Consider the following 18,737-nt stretch of genomic DNA (forward strand, 5'->3'; position numbering starts at 1 on the left):
CCTGGAGTTTTCCCAGTATCACTAGTCTGAAAACATAGCAGAGAGACAGTTCCAACCTCGATGGAGTCCTTTTTTTAATTTAGTAATAATGCTAAGTGTAGTGTTCTTAGGATAATTCCTTTGCATACAAATGTAAGTTATAAGCTTTCTCAATATCCAATAAGTTATGTATTATCAATCCTCACCCAAGGCTGAAAGAGAACAAACAGCTTGCCTAGAAAAGTCATCGTGGAGACAAAATTTGAACCGAGGATAAAACCATTGAATGAAATACACCTCCACTAAAAAAGAAAAATATGACAAACACGTTGATGAGATTTTAGGGCAAATCTCCTTAAGCATCCTGCTTTAAAATGGGCTAAGCTACGGTGCCACTTGGTGATTGTTTCCCAGCAACTTCCAGTGGCTCTTAAGCACCTCTGTCCCTGCTCCCCTTCCAGGTAGTGGAGAAATCTTTTTCCACAATTACTTTAAGGAAGAAGTAAAAAGTCATTGAAGTTTTAGAGGATTTCTAGCACTTTGAAGTGGTCATTCTTCGATACAGGAACATCTTTCTGTGCCTGTTTATGTGAATTTTCGCCAAGTGTCAGACAGTGACCAGGTGCAGATAAACGGTTCTTTGAGAATCCAAAGACAATGAATACACCAGTGAGGAAGGAGATTTCAAGCTTTACTGAATACCCTTAGCAGGTACATTAAATACAGGAAAACATAAGGTAACAAGAATTCAAATTAAATCAATATTTAATCATTTCAGTTGTGGAACAAAATGAAAGAACAGCATCGTCTTTCCAGGGAAACACAGGGGAAAAGACAGTTGCTTCATATCTGCACTTGCAGGATGAGATCCAACAGTAGAGAGTCTCTGTAGCACCAGGCTAAAAGGTGGAGTCCTTAATGCTCTCTGAGCTCCTTTCTTTGCTCGCAGGCATTTCACTCCTGAGACCATTGGTCATGATCAGCGTTGGGGGGGGGGGGGGTTTGATTCCGCTTTATATACAAGTAGTTCTCGACTTACAATCATTCATTTAGTGACCATTCAGTTACAATGGCATTGGAAAAAGCGACTTGGGAGTGGTCCTCTGCTCTCACAACAGTTGCAGGTTCCCCATTCGTGGTTGCTGAGAGTCTTCTTGCCACCACGCGCTACCATTCCAAGCCAGTCTTGCTCTGCATCTGTATTATTCAAACAGATTTTCAGTTTGTGACCACGAGGGGGCGGTGCAACCAGACAAAAAAGAAAAAAAGTCAAGGAAACAACTAATGAGACAAGATGGCAAGGAAGTAGTATAGAGAAAGCGGAGCTGCTTAATTCATTCTTCACGCCCAAAGATAATATATCTCAACCTACCAAAAACATAAATGTAAAAAACAGAGTAGGAATGCAAATTAAAATAGGCAAGAAAATAAGAGAACTCCTGTCTGCTCTAGACAAGTTCAAACACAGACACCAGAAAGTCTTCCCCAATCAGCTCTCTCCTAAGTCTGAGGTTGGCTGGCAGGTTTCCATCGGTCTCAGGTACGTCTCTTCCCTTTGGGAGCCTCCGAGATGCTGCCGTTCTCTTGAGAAGATTTTGGGCCAGGACTGCTTGCCTTGGCCCTCTTCTTCCTGGAGTTGAGGAGGAGGGACTGGCCCATGGAAGCCACCCTGTTGGCTTCCTCCTAAGGTAGGAGAGGTGATCCTCGACTTTCAACCATTCACTTAGTGATCGTTTGAGGTTCCAGTTGCACAGAACAAAGTGCCTGATGACCATTTCTCACACTTATAAGCAATGCAGCAGCCCCCTGCTCACCTGATCACAATTCAACCGCTTGGCAATTGGTTCATATTTATGATGGTTGTAGTGCCCCAGGGTCACATGGTCCCCTTTTGCAACCTTCTGACAAGCAAACTGAAGGGGGAAGCCAGATTCACTTAACAGCAGTGTTACTCACTTAACAACTGCTGTGATTCACTTTTCAACTGTGGCAAGGAAGGGGCATAAAACGGGGCAAAATTACTTCACTGTTTTGCTTAGCAACAGAAATGTTGGATTCAATTGTTGTCGTATGTTGAAGACTACTAGAACAGAGCGTCTCCCGGTTTCTTGCCTGGTGCCTTAACCATTTCACCGCCTGGTCCCTCTTGATGCCCTCAGGACGAATTCCCACATGTGTGATGACATGAACTGTGACCCATGAGGGTGTCTATCCACTTATCGACACTGTGTTTGCTGCCAAAGATGAACACAACTCCACATCCAACCGCTTGTTTATTTAATCAATCAACCAATCAGTCAATCAATCAATCACAGTCACTACACTCCCAAGGTACCCTGATTACAAATAGGGGCTTACAAACATCATGAAAATAGAAGCAAAGAATATATATACATAGCAAAATTCAAAAGCAGGATGACTAGAAAAGAACAAGATTCTGCAAGTGTTTCTGTACCTTGTTCAACAGGGGCCTTTTTTCAAAACGAGGAAATGCCGTTTGCAGGGGGCATTTCCTAAGGCGGGGATTTATTTAACACCCTCCGTTGCTGTGAGATCTTCATGAGTGCAGAACTCTTTTTCAGGCACTCTGCTCAAGTTCAGTGAAGGTAACAACACGCTTTGTCCTCCAACACCAGTTCATTGTGGATCCACTGGGTGACTAAGCTGCATCTGATTGGTTACATAAATGTTAATTTTCAAAGGGGCAAAAAATGTGGGATTGCCAGATCTGTCAGTGTTTTGCAATCTTTTAAATGGGAAAATAAAATTTATTTTATTTTGGAGATCCATATATATCTTTACCTATCATCCTTGCTTTTCGCGGTCATCAGAATTTTTTGATGGCGATATTAGTACTGTAGACTGTAAAACAGAAAGAACTGGAAATGTCTGCATTACAAGGTTCTTGACTGTTTGGGTTTTTGTAGTGCAGAAACTCCTTTAAAGTCATCAGGAGACTTTTTTTGGGAAATTAAAGCATTAATTAAATTTGAAACGAGTGTAAAATTTGGACCATCTACTAGGTAATATGTAGGAAAATGCAGGGGCAATATTTTAACCATCTGGTGTACAAAATACCTGGGATTCTTTTTTCTACTAAAGTTCTAAAATCTAAAAACTATAAAATAAAAAAGCTGCTACATTTCAGTTTTTTAAAAAAATAATAAAAATATATATTAAAAGTTCAGAGTCCCAAAACTGGAAAAACCTATTTGAATTTTAAACTCAACCTAGTATGCAAAAACAATTACAGAGTGGTTGTGTATATTTCAGAGGGCAAAGTACCCTTTACGACACCCACCGATCTCTTTGCTTAACAGTCCCAGACCTCTTTTGGCCGGCTGGCCCTGACCAGCCTCTCCCTCTCCCTCCGGGACGGGCACCGCAAGCGGCCAAAGGGCTTCATACTTTGCTGTGGCTGGTGGAGGCCTCAGCCTCGCTCTCATCCTCTGTGTCACAGACTGGGATGTAGCCACCTTCTCGAGGCAAGCACCAGCACCAGCCAGCCCCCGTGAGGTCGAGAGTGGCAAAATTGAAGTCGCTCCAGTCCAGTTGCTTGAAGTCCACAGTGTCCACCTGGGAATGGATCTCATTGAGCTTCTGCCAATGCAGCCAGGCCATTGCCAAGCCGAAGACCTGCAAGAAGAAAGGGGAGACAGGAGCCCTTAGCATGGGGCCACCTGGCCCTCTGGGTTGGCTGCCTGTGGTGCAGGGAGCAAGAGAGCCAGTCCTGTAGCTAAAGAGTGAAAAGATCGAGGGACAGGATGTGCCCCCTCCACTGTGGGGAGAGACCCTGCACCATGGGTGGCTGTGAGGTGAAAGTCCTTCTGCTCTTCAAATGCTTCCAGCCCTCATGCACCTCAGGCGTCAGTGCTGACCCTGAATGAACAAAATAAGGAAAGAATGCCAGCTCTGGATCCTTTAAAAATGCGACTGCTGAAAGAAAACTGTGGGGAACAACAGAAATTGGGCATCTGCCCAGCTTGTTCCTATTCTGAATGTCCCCACGGCTTCCTTTGCAGGAACCCCAGCCGGACCAGACTGCCCAGGGATCCCAATAAAGGAGGAAGGCGGCTACTGGAGAGAAAACAGCAATTATCCTGGTTCACTTTGGGGCCAACAAAGGCAGCTACTCTGGACGAGTCATGGATCCTGATTCCTTCTTATTAGGACAAGTGGGGGCTTGTGGAGCACTTAAAAACCTCAAGATCGGCACCACGATGGAAAGGTTGCAAGCACCATTCCCAGGGCTGGGATCTTCCCCCAGCGGGCGGGCAGGCGGACAGACACTCGGGGCCCTTTCCCTTGCAGCCAAGCCTCCTGATGTGCTAAGGATGCCTCTTTTGTGCTGCTTTTTCATGGGCAAAAACACAAGAACCCCCAAACAACAGTCAGAGAACAAAGTGGGTCCTTACCTGAGGAAGGAGCAAGGAGCAAACAATGGCCAGAGTGGCTTCAAAATTGTCTTTGAACCAAAAGCTCAGTGCGTGGATGCAGCCGCGGACATGGATGGTGTTCACCAGCTCCAATCGCTACAAAAAGAATAAATCTCCGATTAAGGACATGACCGTGTCTCATCCCGTCACAAGTCATTGGCCTTTAGAGCTCCAGTCATACATTTGGCTATTACCTTTGACTGATGGAAGCTTTAAAGAATGACTGAGATCCAGCTGGTGCCCCCACATTTACCCAAGATACTGGTTTCCATAACACTAACCAAGTTAGTAAGTTGGCCAGGCTAATCCTTATCAGAGGATGTGACTTAAGTATGCTGGGTAAACCGAGCCGCTTGGTGAGTTTACGCGGTGTAAGGGGCCAATTCAGTGACCAGATCACGCCATTGTGAGAATCCACCACATACTTTTTCCGGAGGACTCCTGGCCTGGCCATTCACACAACTCTCACGGGTATCTGTTCTCAGCCATTTTGAGCAGAATGGCTTGAAAGACCCCCCGTCTCCTCTTGGGGATGCAGTGGCCAGGAGTGTGCCCTAAACTCCTCTGGCGCTGGCTAAGATTGCAGTCAAGGGCCCAGATATGCTGGCATTCTCGCCTGCAGTCTTGCTCCTAATCAGGTTCATCTGAAATCTGCAGATTTCCCAAATGGGTCTAATCCTATTTGCTCTCTTCAATTTAGCAGAATGATGGAAAGATATAAAATAAAGGAGCCCAGGGCAGCTGATCACCAGGACGACTCGAAAGGGGCCGAGCAGAAGAGGGTCAAATGGTTGGGGAATTCTGGGAACCAAAGTAGAGGCTTCTTCAGTTTGCCCAGGACTGAACCATTCGGCTCCAGGGTCTCCTGGGGAGGGGCAGCCAGGCAGCAGCTCAGGATGTTGGCTAAGCCCCCTCCTCTGGCCACATGACCTCATCAGGCACACTGCGCACCAGTCGCTCCTGCTTACTGACCCGCCTTATTCAGTGACCATTTGAAGTTCTGATGGGGCTGAAGAGGTAACTGCTCCTTGCATCGGCAGTCACATGATCGCCATTCGCGCCTTTGACAACTGGTTTGTGACAGAGTCTTTCTTGGGGACGGAAGCCCTGGTCACTTGGGGCCTGTGGTGGGGCCGGGCAATGGAGCTGCTGGTCCCAACTGGGATCTCTGAGCGAGGACCATCTGTATTAAGGCCCCCGGCTTCCCATGGCACACACGCACACACGCTGTAGGGCAGAACACCCCACCCCCAGGGGGCTGTTGCTTGTCACCCGGAAGAGAAGACGGGTGACTTCAGTGGAAAGTGGCCGGGAAGCATTCCGGAGGCCCTCTGTACTTTTGGGTATAGAAACGCCACAAAGGGTTTGTAGTTCTTCTGCTGACCGTCTCTGCAAAGTCACCGAAACGGCTTCTCCCCTTGTGAGGTTCATTGGAAACCGTGTCAGAGAGGCCAATTGCAGAGTCAGCCACAAGTTTCACTTCTTTCTCTGAACGTGCGTTTAGCCTGTCAGGCTGCTCACGTCCCGCATTTGAAATATGGCATTTAATAAAAGAGGGTTGACATTTTACTTTTGCATTGGACTATTAACTCTTTAACTGAATTATTTCTGAGTGATCTGAGGCTGGATGTTAAATGAAAAATTAAGCAGATTCATTTGTTTATTTACTGCATTTTGTATCCCTCTCTGATTATAAGTAACTCAAGGCAGCGAGCAACGCTCTTTCCTCCTCCTATTTTCACCACAACGACAACCCTGTGAGGTGGATTGGGCCAAGAGGGAGGAGGACTGGGCCAACGTCACCTCGCCAGCATTCATGCCCAAAGCGGGACTAGAACTCTTTGTCTCCTGGTTTCGGGCCAGCGCTTTCTAAACAATGCCAAGCGATACGGATGAAGAATTCCTTGGCAGGGGAGCGAGGCCTCTTCTGCAGGGGGTGGGCTGCTCAGAAGACCCGGCACTGGGCTGAGTGTCGCCTGAGGGTCTCTCAGCCCTCGGACTTTGGATTCCCAGCCACAGGGGCTGCTGAGAGCGAAGGCTGCCTGGCCAAGCTGGGGCAGCCCTCCTCCAGGGCGAGTCCAGCAGCAACATCCCCCCCCCCTGTTTGTCTGCTTGCCTGCTTGTTTATGTTTGCACTGGGCTCCCCCCCCCTGCCCCACTGCCGCTTGGCATTCAACTCAGCCCAGTGGGTGACTCTGTCCGTTGGCTACCTCTTGCTTTAGAGTTCGGTATCCGCACAGAGTGTTGATGACTTCTCCTGGCGCCTGCGAAGACAAGAGGAAGGGTGGCCAATGTAGGAGAGTTCGGGTGGTGACGTTTATGACACCAGGAAGAAGAAGAAGAAGAAGAGTAAAGCCGGCCATTCTGGTCGCCTCCGGCGGTTCTGCATCTAAAGAGCCGTCCGTCCATATTCACAGCACAGCCTTGCATTTGCTTTGCTAGGATTTCTCTGAAGCCACTTCTGACTGCTTGGAACAAGAGCTGCCCTCAGGGAAGCCTGGCGGGTCCCTCGCTCGCACCGAGAGCTCTGCTGTTTCCCCGGGCTGAATAAAGCCCAGAAGGGGATCGAAAACACACTCGGCCTGCTTCCCGATGGCCGAGATAATTTTAGTGGCCGGTCTGGCATGGAAGACTTCAGAGTGGAAACATTTTTCATCTACAGTTACCCACCAGGTTTCTTTCTATTAAGCCTCAGAATAGGCTTCCAAATCTATTTGACAAAATGAAATCTGCTTTTTAAATATTTCATGGAAATGCTAATCTATACTTTGTCCCATCTCTCATACTGCTATCGCACACTACTATTCATAACTAAATGAACAATATTTCCATTTCCAAAAACAGACCTATTAAGAGAAATGGGTGCAGATTTCATTTTGCTCAAAACACAACCAGACCTTTGCAGATTAGCACTTTCAACTTGACAAAATATGAATTTGGGGATTGTGCTTTGCTGTATTAGGAATAAGTTGCCTCGTTTTGTTGATCATTCTCTTGCAGCGTTACGGGGAGCGGGGCTGAAGGTTCAACCTCTTTCCTGCTAACCTCTCTATGATGTTATATATATAACCAACCGATGGATTGGCAACTGGCTGACCAGCCTGACATCAATACCTGTGAAAATCCTGGGAAAGAGAAGCGAGAGGAGGAGTTGTGAGCACCTAGAAGCAAACAAGACAATTGCTAGAAGCCATCTAGTATGGCCACCCTAGAGAAAAGAAGGACTAGGGGTGATGTGATAGCATCAGCATTCCAGTCTTTGAGAGGCTGCCACAGAGGAGGAGTCAACCTATTCTCCAAACCACCAGAGGGCAGGACAAGAAACAATGGAACTATTCAAGGAGAGAAGCAACTTGGAGCTAATGAGAAACTTCCTAACAGTGAGGGCAATTAGTCAGTAGGACAGTTGCCTTCAGAGGTTGCGGGTGCTTCATCATTGGAGGTTTTTAAGGAGAGATTGGACAGTCACTTGTCTGAAATGATATGGGACCTCCTGCTTGAGCAGGAGGCGGGACAAGAAGACTTCCAAGGTCCTTTCCAGCTCTGTTCTGATTCTGATTCTGACTTCAATAAGGCATTTGGCAAAGTAGACCACAGCATACTTCTTGTGGAGCAATGCGGTCATGGATTCTTTATCATTCTTGACCACCAAGAATCCATGACTGCATTTTTCCATTGCACATCTGACTTAACCAAATACACAAAGATTGAAACACTCAGGATTATGGATCCCACAAACCTCTGCTTAACTACTTTCAGGACTTATAGCGGAGGTCATCATGCAACATCTAGAAGCCATAGTACTTCCACAAATACAACCAAAAATATGGATTAGATATGTAGATGACACCTTCACCATAAGAAAAAAGGACCAATTAAAGAACTCCAAGAGAACCATCAATAACATTTTTAAAGGAATCCAGTTTACTCCAAGGGAAGGAAACAACACAACTCGCTACCCTTCCTGGACATCTTGATCAGCAGAGAACACAACGTTAAACTAGAAGTGCAAGTCTACAGAAAAACCACCCATACCTACCAGGGGCTCCACTACCAAAGAAACAACCCAACTTCCCACAAGAGAAGCTGCGTAGGGATTCATTTAGATGAGCCCAAATACACTGCAGCAACTGGAACAGCAGAAAAAAGGAAATGGAGCACCTGCACAACATGTTCCAGGGTTACGTCCCTGACTACTCAACCCTATACAGTACAACTAACTAAAATAAATCACCCTGCCATACATCAAGAACATCTCAGAAACTACCAACAGACTCCTACAACCACATGGAATCAGCATAGCATACAAGCCAACTGAAGAAGAGGTAATATTAAGCAGGTTCTGACCAGTTCTGGAGAACCGGTAGCAGAAATTTTGAGTAGTTTGGAGAACTGGTAAACACCACCTCTGGCTGGCCCCGCCCCCGTCTATGCCTCCTGAGCCCCAGCTGATCGGAAGGAAAGAGGGATTTTGCAGTATCCTTCCCCTGCCATGCCCAAGCCATGCCCAAGCCACACCCACCAAGCCACGCTCACAGAACCAGTAGCAGCCACACCCACCAAGCCACGCTCACAGAACCAGTAGCAGAAAATGTTGAATCCCACCACTGAACTGAAGCCTTTCAAAACATCCTAAGCAGACCAAACGAGCCAACCACCACAAACGGAAAAACTGCAACATTTTAGAAGTTTACAGACACGACGCACCTTCTCCCCTCATCTCTGTAGCAGCCCTTCAAGGCAGCTAACATGCCACCCCTACTCCATCTCTTCGCTAGACTCTTAACTGTTCATCCTACAGTTTAGCCTCCAGCCTTCTAATCAACTTCGTTGCCCTTCTGTGCATTCTTTCTAGAATTTCAGCATCTTTTTTGTATCATTGTCCAGAACTGAAGTCCGTGTTCCAAGTGTGCCCACACCAGTGCACTTCCCCTGACCTTGGATGCTACCTCTCTGTTGATGTAGTCTGGGATGGCATTGGCTTTTTTTTCTAGCTGCAACACAAATAAGCACTTTCTTTTGCAGGATTCAAAATCCGCCCTTCTCTAACCTGGGCACCTTACAGATCTATGTCCTCTAAACTCTTCCAGTAAAAGCTGAACTTCCGTGTCCGTGGAAGGAGCACTTGGGGAGGGAGCCTGCGGTAACTGAACCTGAGGTGTGGCCTGAAAAGAAACATGTCACAAAACCTCCTGCCCTTGGAACAGAAGGAGGCGGTGGCCCTGCCATGAAGCAGCCCAAAGGGATGCCAGCGCAAGGGGCCTCAAGCCACCCACCTCCCTTCTGGAAGGCCCCCGTGCAAGCCTCTTCCCACTCACCTTCCGGATGCAGCAGGTATAGGGCACCCCACAGGCCAGAGGGCCACTGCCGTTGCATGAGTGGTATGGATTCACATGCCAGTCGCTGAATTCATCACCTCCACAGCAGGAAAACTACAAGGCAAAGAGGACAGCTGAGTGCATCTCTTCCTCTTCAATCACGAAAAGCAAAATGATAGGGCAATGCCAGGAAGTGCCAGGACAGAGGCCTTCGTAGCCTTCCAAGAGACTGGGCTGCTCTAAGCACGCGAGGCTATTTCTCTGAAGAGATCTATGGCCACTTGGTAAAGCTGAGGGAAAACCTGGGCTCCAGCCACGGCTGCTTTGCCCAGGGAAAGAGGGAACCATGCTCATCTATGCTTGACAGGCAGTGCTTCCTTCTGTCCTACAAATGTCCGGGCTGCTCCCCGGGGTTCTTCTAATGGGCCAAGGGTTAGTGAGTGGAAGAGGGTCTTCCAATGGCCGAACCTTTCACATTTTCCTGCTGAAATGCCAAGGGACAGAAATGGGAAGCCACTTTCAACAGAACCATCAGCAGACTGGAATGAATTTGTTTTGGGCAAAGGTTTGTCTGAGGCCAGAGCAGTCTAGTTGAGATTTTGGCAAGATCACCCAAAATTCACCTCCCTCTGGAAGTGGGGTGAAATAGCAAAGTGGCAGAATACACCTGAACAGCCGCAGCAATTCCTATTGAACCCGTGGCAGAAGGTGAGTCTTTTGTTCATTCCTCTTCAAATCCAAACTTCCCTGCTGGCCACTGTCAAATAGGGAACAGTTCTAGCAAGAGTTTTCTTCAAAAAAGCCGTAACGGAGATAAAAACCCAGGACACAAGAACTCTGGACTAAGAGAGAACACCTGCACTTTCCACCCATCAGTGTCTCTGCAGATCAGTCAAATTCTTTCTTTTGTTACCCAGCACCTTATTAGATTGGGAAAGTGAGGAATTTTCATTTTGCAAGGAAAGAAGTCAATTTGGGTGAAACTGACGTGGAGCTGCTAGCTAAAAACTGATTGTTACAGCTCGGACTGTGACTTCAACTTATGGCCAACTGCCAGCAGTTACTAATAAGTATGATGAACTACAATGGCTCCTGGACCATGGGTATGGAATAATTTTAAGGAAAAGTTTTATTATTAGGAATCAATCAAGGATATTTGATCCTGGGCAGACCAGAGACAATGACCGTAATGGTTAATGGTTTTTGGTGAATTTGTATTTTAACTTTTGAATTAAATAAAAAAATAAAAAAATGAAAAACAAAATAAAATAAATAATAAAAGGCATAAACTTTGTGAAGTACAGCTCACTTCGTTAGATGCATCGTGCATCACAAAGGTATATATGCCTTTTAATAAAACCTGGTAGACTAAAAAGGTCCTCCTGGTTTTTGTTTATTATGGACCAACATGGTTTTCCTGCAGCGTCTGCTGTGAGAAGCAAAGGTCCCTGAAGAACTATGGGGAGTCTTGGGGATATTCCTCAGTTCGGAGGTTATTCCCCAAGAATTCTGTTTTGTCCTTCGTCTTTGGTGTTACCAGCTGAGGAAATTCTTCTGTTTGCAAAGAGGCCACCCAGAGCCCCAAATGAACGAGAGGATCCAACAAAGGGGGATATTTTTAGCTCAGGGTTGAAATGAGGGATTCTTGGTGCTCTCTGGCCTTGGTTGGCTTCCAGCAGATCTTTCATTGCCCAAACAAGGTAACATCATCAGTGCCAGAATGGGAGAATCTATCCCAGATCGCACATGGACTCTTTAGCAGAATAAGGCATTCTGGATCGGTCTAGCCATCTAACCTTTCTCCATGAACATTTTTGTTATAACAAATTGACAGTTGACCCAAAACTATAGCGTTACCTTTTGTTGAACATAGTCCAAAATATTTTTGAAATCCAAGTCATCATAATAGTGTCTAATTCCATCCTGAATGCTGGAATGGAACACGGCATTCATCTGCAAGAAAAAGGGCCCGGGGCGTGAGAGGAGTCTTGAAGAGGTCACCCAAGTTGGGGGTCATCTGGCAAGGCCAGCAGCCTTCACCTTTGTGGCAGCCGCAAATGTCAAAACAGCATGGGCTAAATAATTACAAGCACCCTTTACTTCCCAAGGAAGATGTTCTGACACTATCCTGTTGAAATTCTAGCATCGCAGAGTCACAGAGTCACAGGGCTGGAAGCACCAAAGACCACCAGTAATTATTGTTAGGGTAACGGCATCAGCTTGATTCTTTCATAGAGGGCCACATAGTGACCGGAACCCACTGGGGGAATCAAGTCCCTTCCTGCCCCAGACCAGTTTTGAGTCTGTGTGCTGAGGGGCAAGGGAGGGGAGAGAGCCCAGCAGGAAGCAGGGAAGACCTCCGGTGAAAGGATTAAGCTCAGGAGGTCCTGTGGCCTTTGCTGCAGCCACCCTGAACAGGGTTTCAGCAAAACGGGAGGGGGAGTAGTTAGGGGGAAATGCAGCTTCCCCCTCCATCCGGGGCTCTGGCCAGGCTCAGAATGGGGCTCCTTCTCTCCTGAGCAGAAAGAGGGCCCACAGAGTCTGCCCAAGACCTTCTGTCCAGAGGCCTTTGCTTCAGGCAGGATCAGGGCAAAAGAATAAGCCGAAATGCCAGGTCCTGACTCTGTTTGGCACTCCTGGCATTCCACCCGTATCCTTCCTTCTTCTCACCAGCGGCATGAGGATGAAGAGCAGGTCAGTGTCCCCACAGGGCTGAAATGTGGTTGGGACCTGCATGTATGGGCTCCGTAGGCCAATGTGGCCCAAAAGTGGGAGGGAAGACGGGCGAGATCCCTCCTGCAGCAGGAGCCCTGCGGCACTCAGGCCCAGCCCCTCCACCGGAGACTGTGGGGTGGATTGGGGCCGGGCTCCTGCTAAGGAAGGGGGAGGGACTGCTGCCTGTGTGTGCATGAGCGTTAAGAGAGAGGATGTATTTATATGGGGGAATGCAGGAAAAAACAAGAAGGTGGCAGTGGAGAAAGAAGGAAAGCAGGAAAGCTCGAAAGGAAATCAGCTTGTGGGTTGCAGGGGACCATGGGCAGCCACAATTCAGACAGGGCTGAGGAGTGTGGCAGAACCTGGCCACCCCCAAAAATGGCAGAACTGGGTGGCAGCTGATGAAGGTCTTACCCACGCCAGCCAAAGACAGAGGTGCCAAAGGCTAGGCAGCTGGAAAGTCAGGAAAACAACAACATCTGCAAAACCAGCCCAAGTTAGGAGGGTCAAAGGAAGGTTCTAGAGTGACTGGATGTCAGGCTGGGTAATTTCCCCATAGCCCACAGCTGAAGGTCAGTCCAGGGCAGGGAGAGGCAAGTCAAACCTGACCGCCAGAAAAAAGAAGAGGAAGAGGAGTTTATCAAACCTCAGGAAACCATAGATAAAGAATCTCTAAGAAGATGCAGAACAGCTACAGAAATTTCTAGAGCCTGCTAGACGCCCTGAAATAGTTATAGCTCCCATCAGAGGACAATATGTGGGGGAAGGAAGCAGAAGCCTTTAAACTAAACAATGGGGAGAAAAAAATTGATACAGTCCTATTGGATTTAATTCTCACGAGCAGAGATACCAGTAACAGAGTTGGAAGGGACCTTGGTGAAATGATAGATGTTGAAGCTACAGGAACCTTTTATTTGAGGGGGGGGGGAGAGCGATCATGCAATATTGCAATTCAACGTTATACAAGCACAAGCAATAGAACAAAGTCAAACTAAAGTGTTGGAATTTAAGAGAACTAATTTCAATAAATTTAGAGATAATTCTGGAAGTATTCCATGAGAATCCTCAAGGGGAAAACAACCCAAGATACTTGGGAAATTTTGAAAAGTGAGATTATAAAAGCCCAGTCTAGCACAATACTAATGTAGAAGAAAAATAACAGCTCTCAAAAGAAGCCAGCATGGCTGCATAAAGAACTCTCTGATAAATTGAAAGACAAAAAGGACAAGTATAAAAAGTGGAAAGAGGGCACATAACTAAGGCAGAATATCATCAAATAGCCCGAGCCTCCAAAGGTGAAGTGAGGAAAGCTAAGGCTCAAAATGAATTAATGCTTGCGACAAAAGTCAAAAATAACCAAAAAAGAGAGCCTCTTTCAACATATAAAAAACAAGGAAAAAGTCAAGGAAATGATTGATCCATTAGTGGGAGAAAGTGGCAAGAGAGTGACAAGCACCCAGGAGAAAGCAGAATTGTTTAACTCGTTTTTTGCATTCATGTTTACACAAAGTCCAACCTATCTTTGAAATATATGGTTCAGTGGTTAAGTGGTTCAGAGATCACCTCTGCCAGCTCCTTCAGGATTCTGGGATGTAATCCATCTGGTCCTGGCAATTTGAACTCATCTAGAATGGAGAAGTATTCTCTTATCATTTTCCTGCCTCTTTTAACTTGTATTCCTAATCTGTCTTTTATGGTTCTGTTGCCGTTGAACTGTTTTTTCCCTTTTGTGTAAAGGCAGATGCAAAGAATGAATGATTCCTCCCTCTTTCCAATTCATAAGCTCTCATGGGCAAGGAGTCTCCAGTCATGGGAGGGACTGACCTAGAGAGCTTACCTGCTTCTCGAAGATGATTTCGACCATCAATAGTAGCAACTCAATGATGAAGATGGCCAGGAGGACCCAGAAGAACTAGGCAAAAGAGACAAAGGGGGGGGGGGCAGAGAAACCAAGGGTCATTAAAACAGGGACGTCTGTGCTCGTTTTTTTAGCAATGCTGGGTCATTAGAACAATGTTGGTCACCTTCCTAAAATGCAAACAAGACACAGAAATAACTTTTTTCTCCATCCAATGAGCAGGAGATGCCACAGAAGAAATGTAGGGCAAAGCCTTTTTGATAATTTCACCTAGTTTAAGATCATCAGCTACTGGATTCAGAGGATTTCTTCTTTTTTCCCTTTGAGAAGTGGACTCCATAAACTTTCAGACAAATGGTCTTGAGATGGAAGAGCATGTATGAAACAGAAATCAACCCCCCCTCCCCAAAAAGCATGTGCTTTAATGTCAGGAGGGAAAGACCAGGTCCACACATGAAGGTTCAATGAAACTGATTTGTCGCTAAAGCCCATGCACAGGAGTCTTCTCAACCAATGGCCGATACAATGCCATTCTTCTCTTACACTTAGGCTTCTAGATTACTACAATGAATCACTTTTAATAACTCATTAAATTTAAAAGAGTGTATATCAGCTGCTGCAATATTACCTACTTCCTATTTTCCTGAGTGGAATGTTATTGCAATGTATTTACAATATTTAACTTATTTACGATGTTAACCATATTTGAGAGGCTGCCGCAAAGAAGAGTGGGTCAGCCTGTTCCCCAAAGCACCAGAAGGCGGGACAAGAAGCAACGGATGGAAACTAACCAAGGAGAGAAGGAACCTAGAACTAAGGAGAAACTTCCTGACAGCGAGAACAATCAAGCAGTGGAAAGGGTTTGCACTGTGAACTCAGCCACAGAGGTAGGAACCTCTGCATAACTTTAGCTACTTATTAAAATAAATTTGCATTTTGTTAAGTCTTTCACTTTTTGTACATGACTGTTTCAGGATTATATCCCAAATGTTCTATTTAACTTGAGATCACCATGAACAGTTACAGTTTTTGCTTTTTCATATTTCTTATTCCCATGAGCAACATGGGATGTGGTTTCTTTTTGCCTTTTAACACTTTCACAAACTACATCTTTCTTCTTCCAATGTTCTCAGGATTAAAAATAGGCAGTCCTCATTTTACAACTTTCCTTGGATTGCACCTTTGCTGCCATAAAGCAAGGCACTCCCTCTATGAGGTCTGAACTGAACTTGGGGCAAAATCTGTTGTGTATTGAACTGCCCTGCCATAGACTTGCATTGCTGACTCCTGATTGGCTAAGACGCAGCAGCCTGCCGGCAGGAGAATCCAGCTACCTGATTGGTCAATTGCCTGACAGCTCGACTATAAAAGAACTGTCAGCTGTCTTTTGCTCGCTGTTTGCCAGTCTGAGATTTGCCGTACTTATGAGCTGTTTGTCACTGTTAAATAAAGGTTGTGTTAGCTTCAACCTGCCTTGCCTCAGTCCCTGCCTGCCTCGTTCTCCCTACAGAACTCTGGCGACGAAGGTGGGAAAAGGACAAAGGCGAAGTCACTGTTAGAGCTGTCTCAAGTCACTAAGCGACGAGACATTGCTCATCGCTGAATTTTTTCTCTCTGATTCTTTACGCCCGTCCTTCTCAGGATGGCTACCCAACCAGCATTCTCGGCATTCAGCCCGGCCACCGAAACATGGGACGCTTACCTTGAAAGTTTTGAGTGTTTCCTGGAGGCAAACGACTTCACTGGTTTGTCTAACGGCCATAAAAGAGGCTATTTCCTCAGCGCCTGTGGCCATGAGTTGTTTGGCACAGCCAGGGCTTTAGCAGCCCCTCAGTCAGTGCACTCAATGCCTTGGGAGACGCTATTGGAGAAGCGGAAGAACCATTATTCTCCAACTCCCTCACACATGGCGAGGCGCTATGCATTCCGACAAAGAGTCCAGAGAGAGGGGGAATCCATGTCGGACTACATGGTGTCTCTCAGAACGGCGGCTCTTCGTTGCAATTTCCCTGTGCTGGACAATGCCCTACTAGAACAGCTGGTCTGTGGTATCAGAGACCTCAGACTCCAACGGCGTTTGCTGGCGCAAAAAGAGCTGACACTTCAGGCAGCCGTGGACGAAACCACAGCATACGAGATGTCTGACAAGTCTACCGCAGAAATTCAAAAATTTCTGCCGCCAGCCATTCATGCCAGCAGGGGCCACGCTGTCCACTACGACGAGGTTGAAGCAGACGATCTCTCAGACATTGAAGAGGACATCAGCCACCTCAACCTGACAACCCGAAAAAGCGGTTCCATGACTATGTCTACGGTCGATTTTTCCAATTAGTCACGGACCACAAGCTCCTCTTGGGTCTCTTGGCAGGGGACCGCCAGACCCCTCAAATATTGTCACCTAGAATGACCAGGTGGACAGTCTTCCTGGCTGCCTACAATTACCAGCTGTTTTACAGGCCAGGGAAGAACTTGGGGCATGCTGATGCCCTCAGCCGCTGCCCCCTGCCAGCGCCAGTGGTTGACCCTGCTCCCGCTGCCTCTGTCCTACTAGTTGAGGAAATAGCTATGCCAATATCCGCCCAGGATATTGCCAGGTTTTCTGCCAAGGACCCTGTTCTCTCCCAGGTGCTGGACTGGGTGCGCAGAGGGTGGCCGCAAGGGCCAGTTGGTCAGGAGTTCCAGCCCTTTTCCGTACGCCAGCATAAGCTATCCGTTCTCAATGGATGCTGCTGTGGGAAAGCCAGGTAGTACCTCCCTCCAAGCTTAGGGCGCCAATTTTGAGCTGCTTGCATACTGGAATCGTGCGCATGAAAGCGCTGGGCAGGAGCTACGTGTGGTGGCCCAAAATTGACCAGCAGATAGAAGACTGGGTGGCTGCCTGCCAACAGTGCCAGCAGTCAAGGCCAGCTCCCCCATCAGTACCCGTTAGAGAGTGGGACATGCCCGGGCTCCATGGACACGAATCCATTTGGATTTCGCTGGCCCATTCCTGGGACAGAATTTTCTAATCGTAGTGGACGCCTACTCGAAGTGGGTGGAGCTGGCGCTCATGCCATCCACCACTTCAGAAGCTGTCATTAAAGTTCTAGAAAGACTTTTTGCAACCCATGGGTTGCCTGATGTGGTGATGTCCAACAACGGACCCCAGTTCACGTCGGCACCATTTCAAATGTTTCTAGGCCAGCTAGGCATCCGACATGCGACCACGGCTCCGTTTCACCCAGTGGGCAACGGCCTGGCTGAACAAACCGTCCAGTATACTAAGGAGGCATTGGGCCGCCTGGGGCCAGACAATTGGCAAAATAAATTGTCCCAATGCCTCCTGGCGCAACATACAACACCGTGCCCGGTTACCAACCAAAGCCCAGCAGAACGGCTAATGGGATGCCGGTTCCAGACAACCCTGGACCGGCTGCTCCCCAGTTATGTTCCAGAGAAAAGCCTCATCATAGACTGCACTGCTTGAGCCTTTAACGTGGGAGACCTGATCTACGCTCAGAACTTTGGATCTAAACCAGGGTGGCTCCCTGGGCAAATAACACAGTTAACTGGACCCTACTCAGACTGCCGACGGGAGAATCCAGCTACCTGATTGGTCAATCGCCTGACAGCTCGACTATAAAAGAGCTGTCAGCTGTCTTTTGCTCGCTGTTTGCCAGTCTGAGATTTGCCGTACTTATGATCCGTTTGCCACTTTTAATAAAGGTTGTGTTAGCTTCAACCTGCCTTGCCTCAGTCCCTGCCTGCTTCGTTCTCCCTACAGAACCCTACAGAGATTTGGCAGGCTGCTTAACAAACTTCACCGCATCCCCAAAAGGCCTGAGGTGAATTTTCAGACTCCTGGTTTTCCTTTAAAATAACATCGTTTGGGGAAGGATTTTTCTTCTCTGCTTTGCTTTCTTTCTTATCACAAATAGCTTCAGGTAATTTCTTTATGTTGTTTTTTATTTATTTCCCCAGAAACATTTGAAACTAATGAGTTTTCAAAAAATGTTTTAACTCTGTTGTAAATGTACTTCTCCCTATTATTATTATTATTTTTTAAAGAATTTTATTGGTTTTTAAACATTTATGGGAAAAGGTAAAGGGGTACACAGAAAATTTTGGCAGCTCCCACGCTAGTGGTAGAAATCCCTCCAAATCTCACAATTTTTACAATATTAAAAACAACGTATAAAAGATAAGCAAAAAACAGAATCTTATTCTATGTTGTATCAACCATGTGTTCAATCATTTTTCCTTTGTCACTTTCTAGAATATCAACAATTACAAATATTTCAAATACCTTTATTTTTGTGACCTGAGCCTTTTCGATATTGCTCCTTCCTCCCTGTCCCCAGGTGGAGCCACAGCCCCCCCTCTTTCATATCTTGTACCTTGCTACCCTTTTCACTACCTTCCCTGTGTTCATCCTCTAGAAGAGAGAAATGT

At 46.7% G+C, this 18,737-nt stretch overlaps 1 protein-coding gene across 4 annotated transcripts in view; it reads right to left on the minus strand.

Moving 5' to 3' along the window:
• Window positions 1-557: 557 nt before the first annotated feature.
• LOC309396259 (tetraspanin-15-like) overlaps window positions 558-18,737 on the minus strand; it is a 50,237-nt gene continuing 32,057 nt past the window's right edge. For 2 of the 4 annotated variants that reach the window (XM_081961250.1, XM_081961252.1), the window contains exons 3-9: window positions 14,286-14,360; window positions 11,591-11,686; window positions 9,734-9,847; window positions 6,626-6,679; window positions 4,395-4,511; window positions 3,388-3,615; window positions 2,234-2,649 (exon numbers count right to left, since the gene is read on the minus strand). In XM_081961250.1, coding sequence (XP_081817376.1) covers window positions 2,617-2,649; window positions 3,388-3,615; window positions 4,395-4,511; window positions 6,626-6,679; window positions 9,734-9,847; window positions 11,591-11,686; window positions 14,286-14,360 — 717 coding nt within the window. In that variant the 3' untranslated portion in view covers window positions 2,234-2,616. Of the gene's footprint in view, window positions 1,177-2,233; window positions 2,650-3,387; window positions 3,616-4,394; window positions 4,512-6,625; window positions 6,680-9,733; window positions 9,848-11,590; window positions 11,687-14,285; window positions 14,361-18,737 lie in introns of those variants that run through there. The other 2 variants (XR_014176077.1, XM_081961251.1) reach the window with 2 other exon arrangements.

This window comes from Natrix helvetica (genome assembly GCF_964273705.1).
Source record: "Natrix helvetica genome assembly, chromosome: 8".
Taxonomy (NCBI): Eukaryota; Metazoa; Chordata; class Lepidosauria; order Squamata; family Natricidae; genus Natrix; species Natrix helvetica.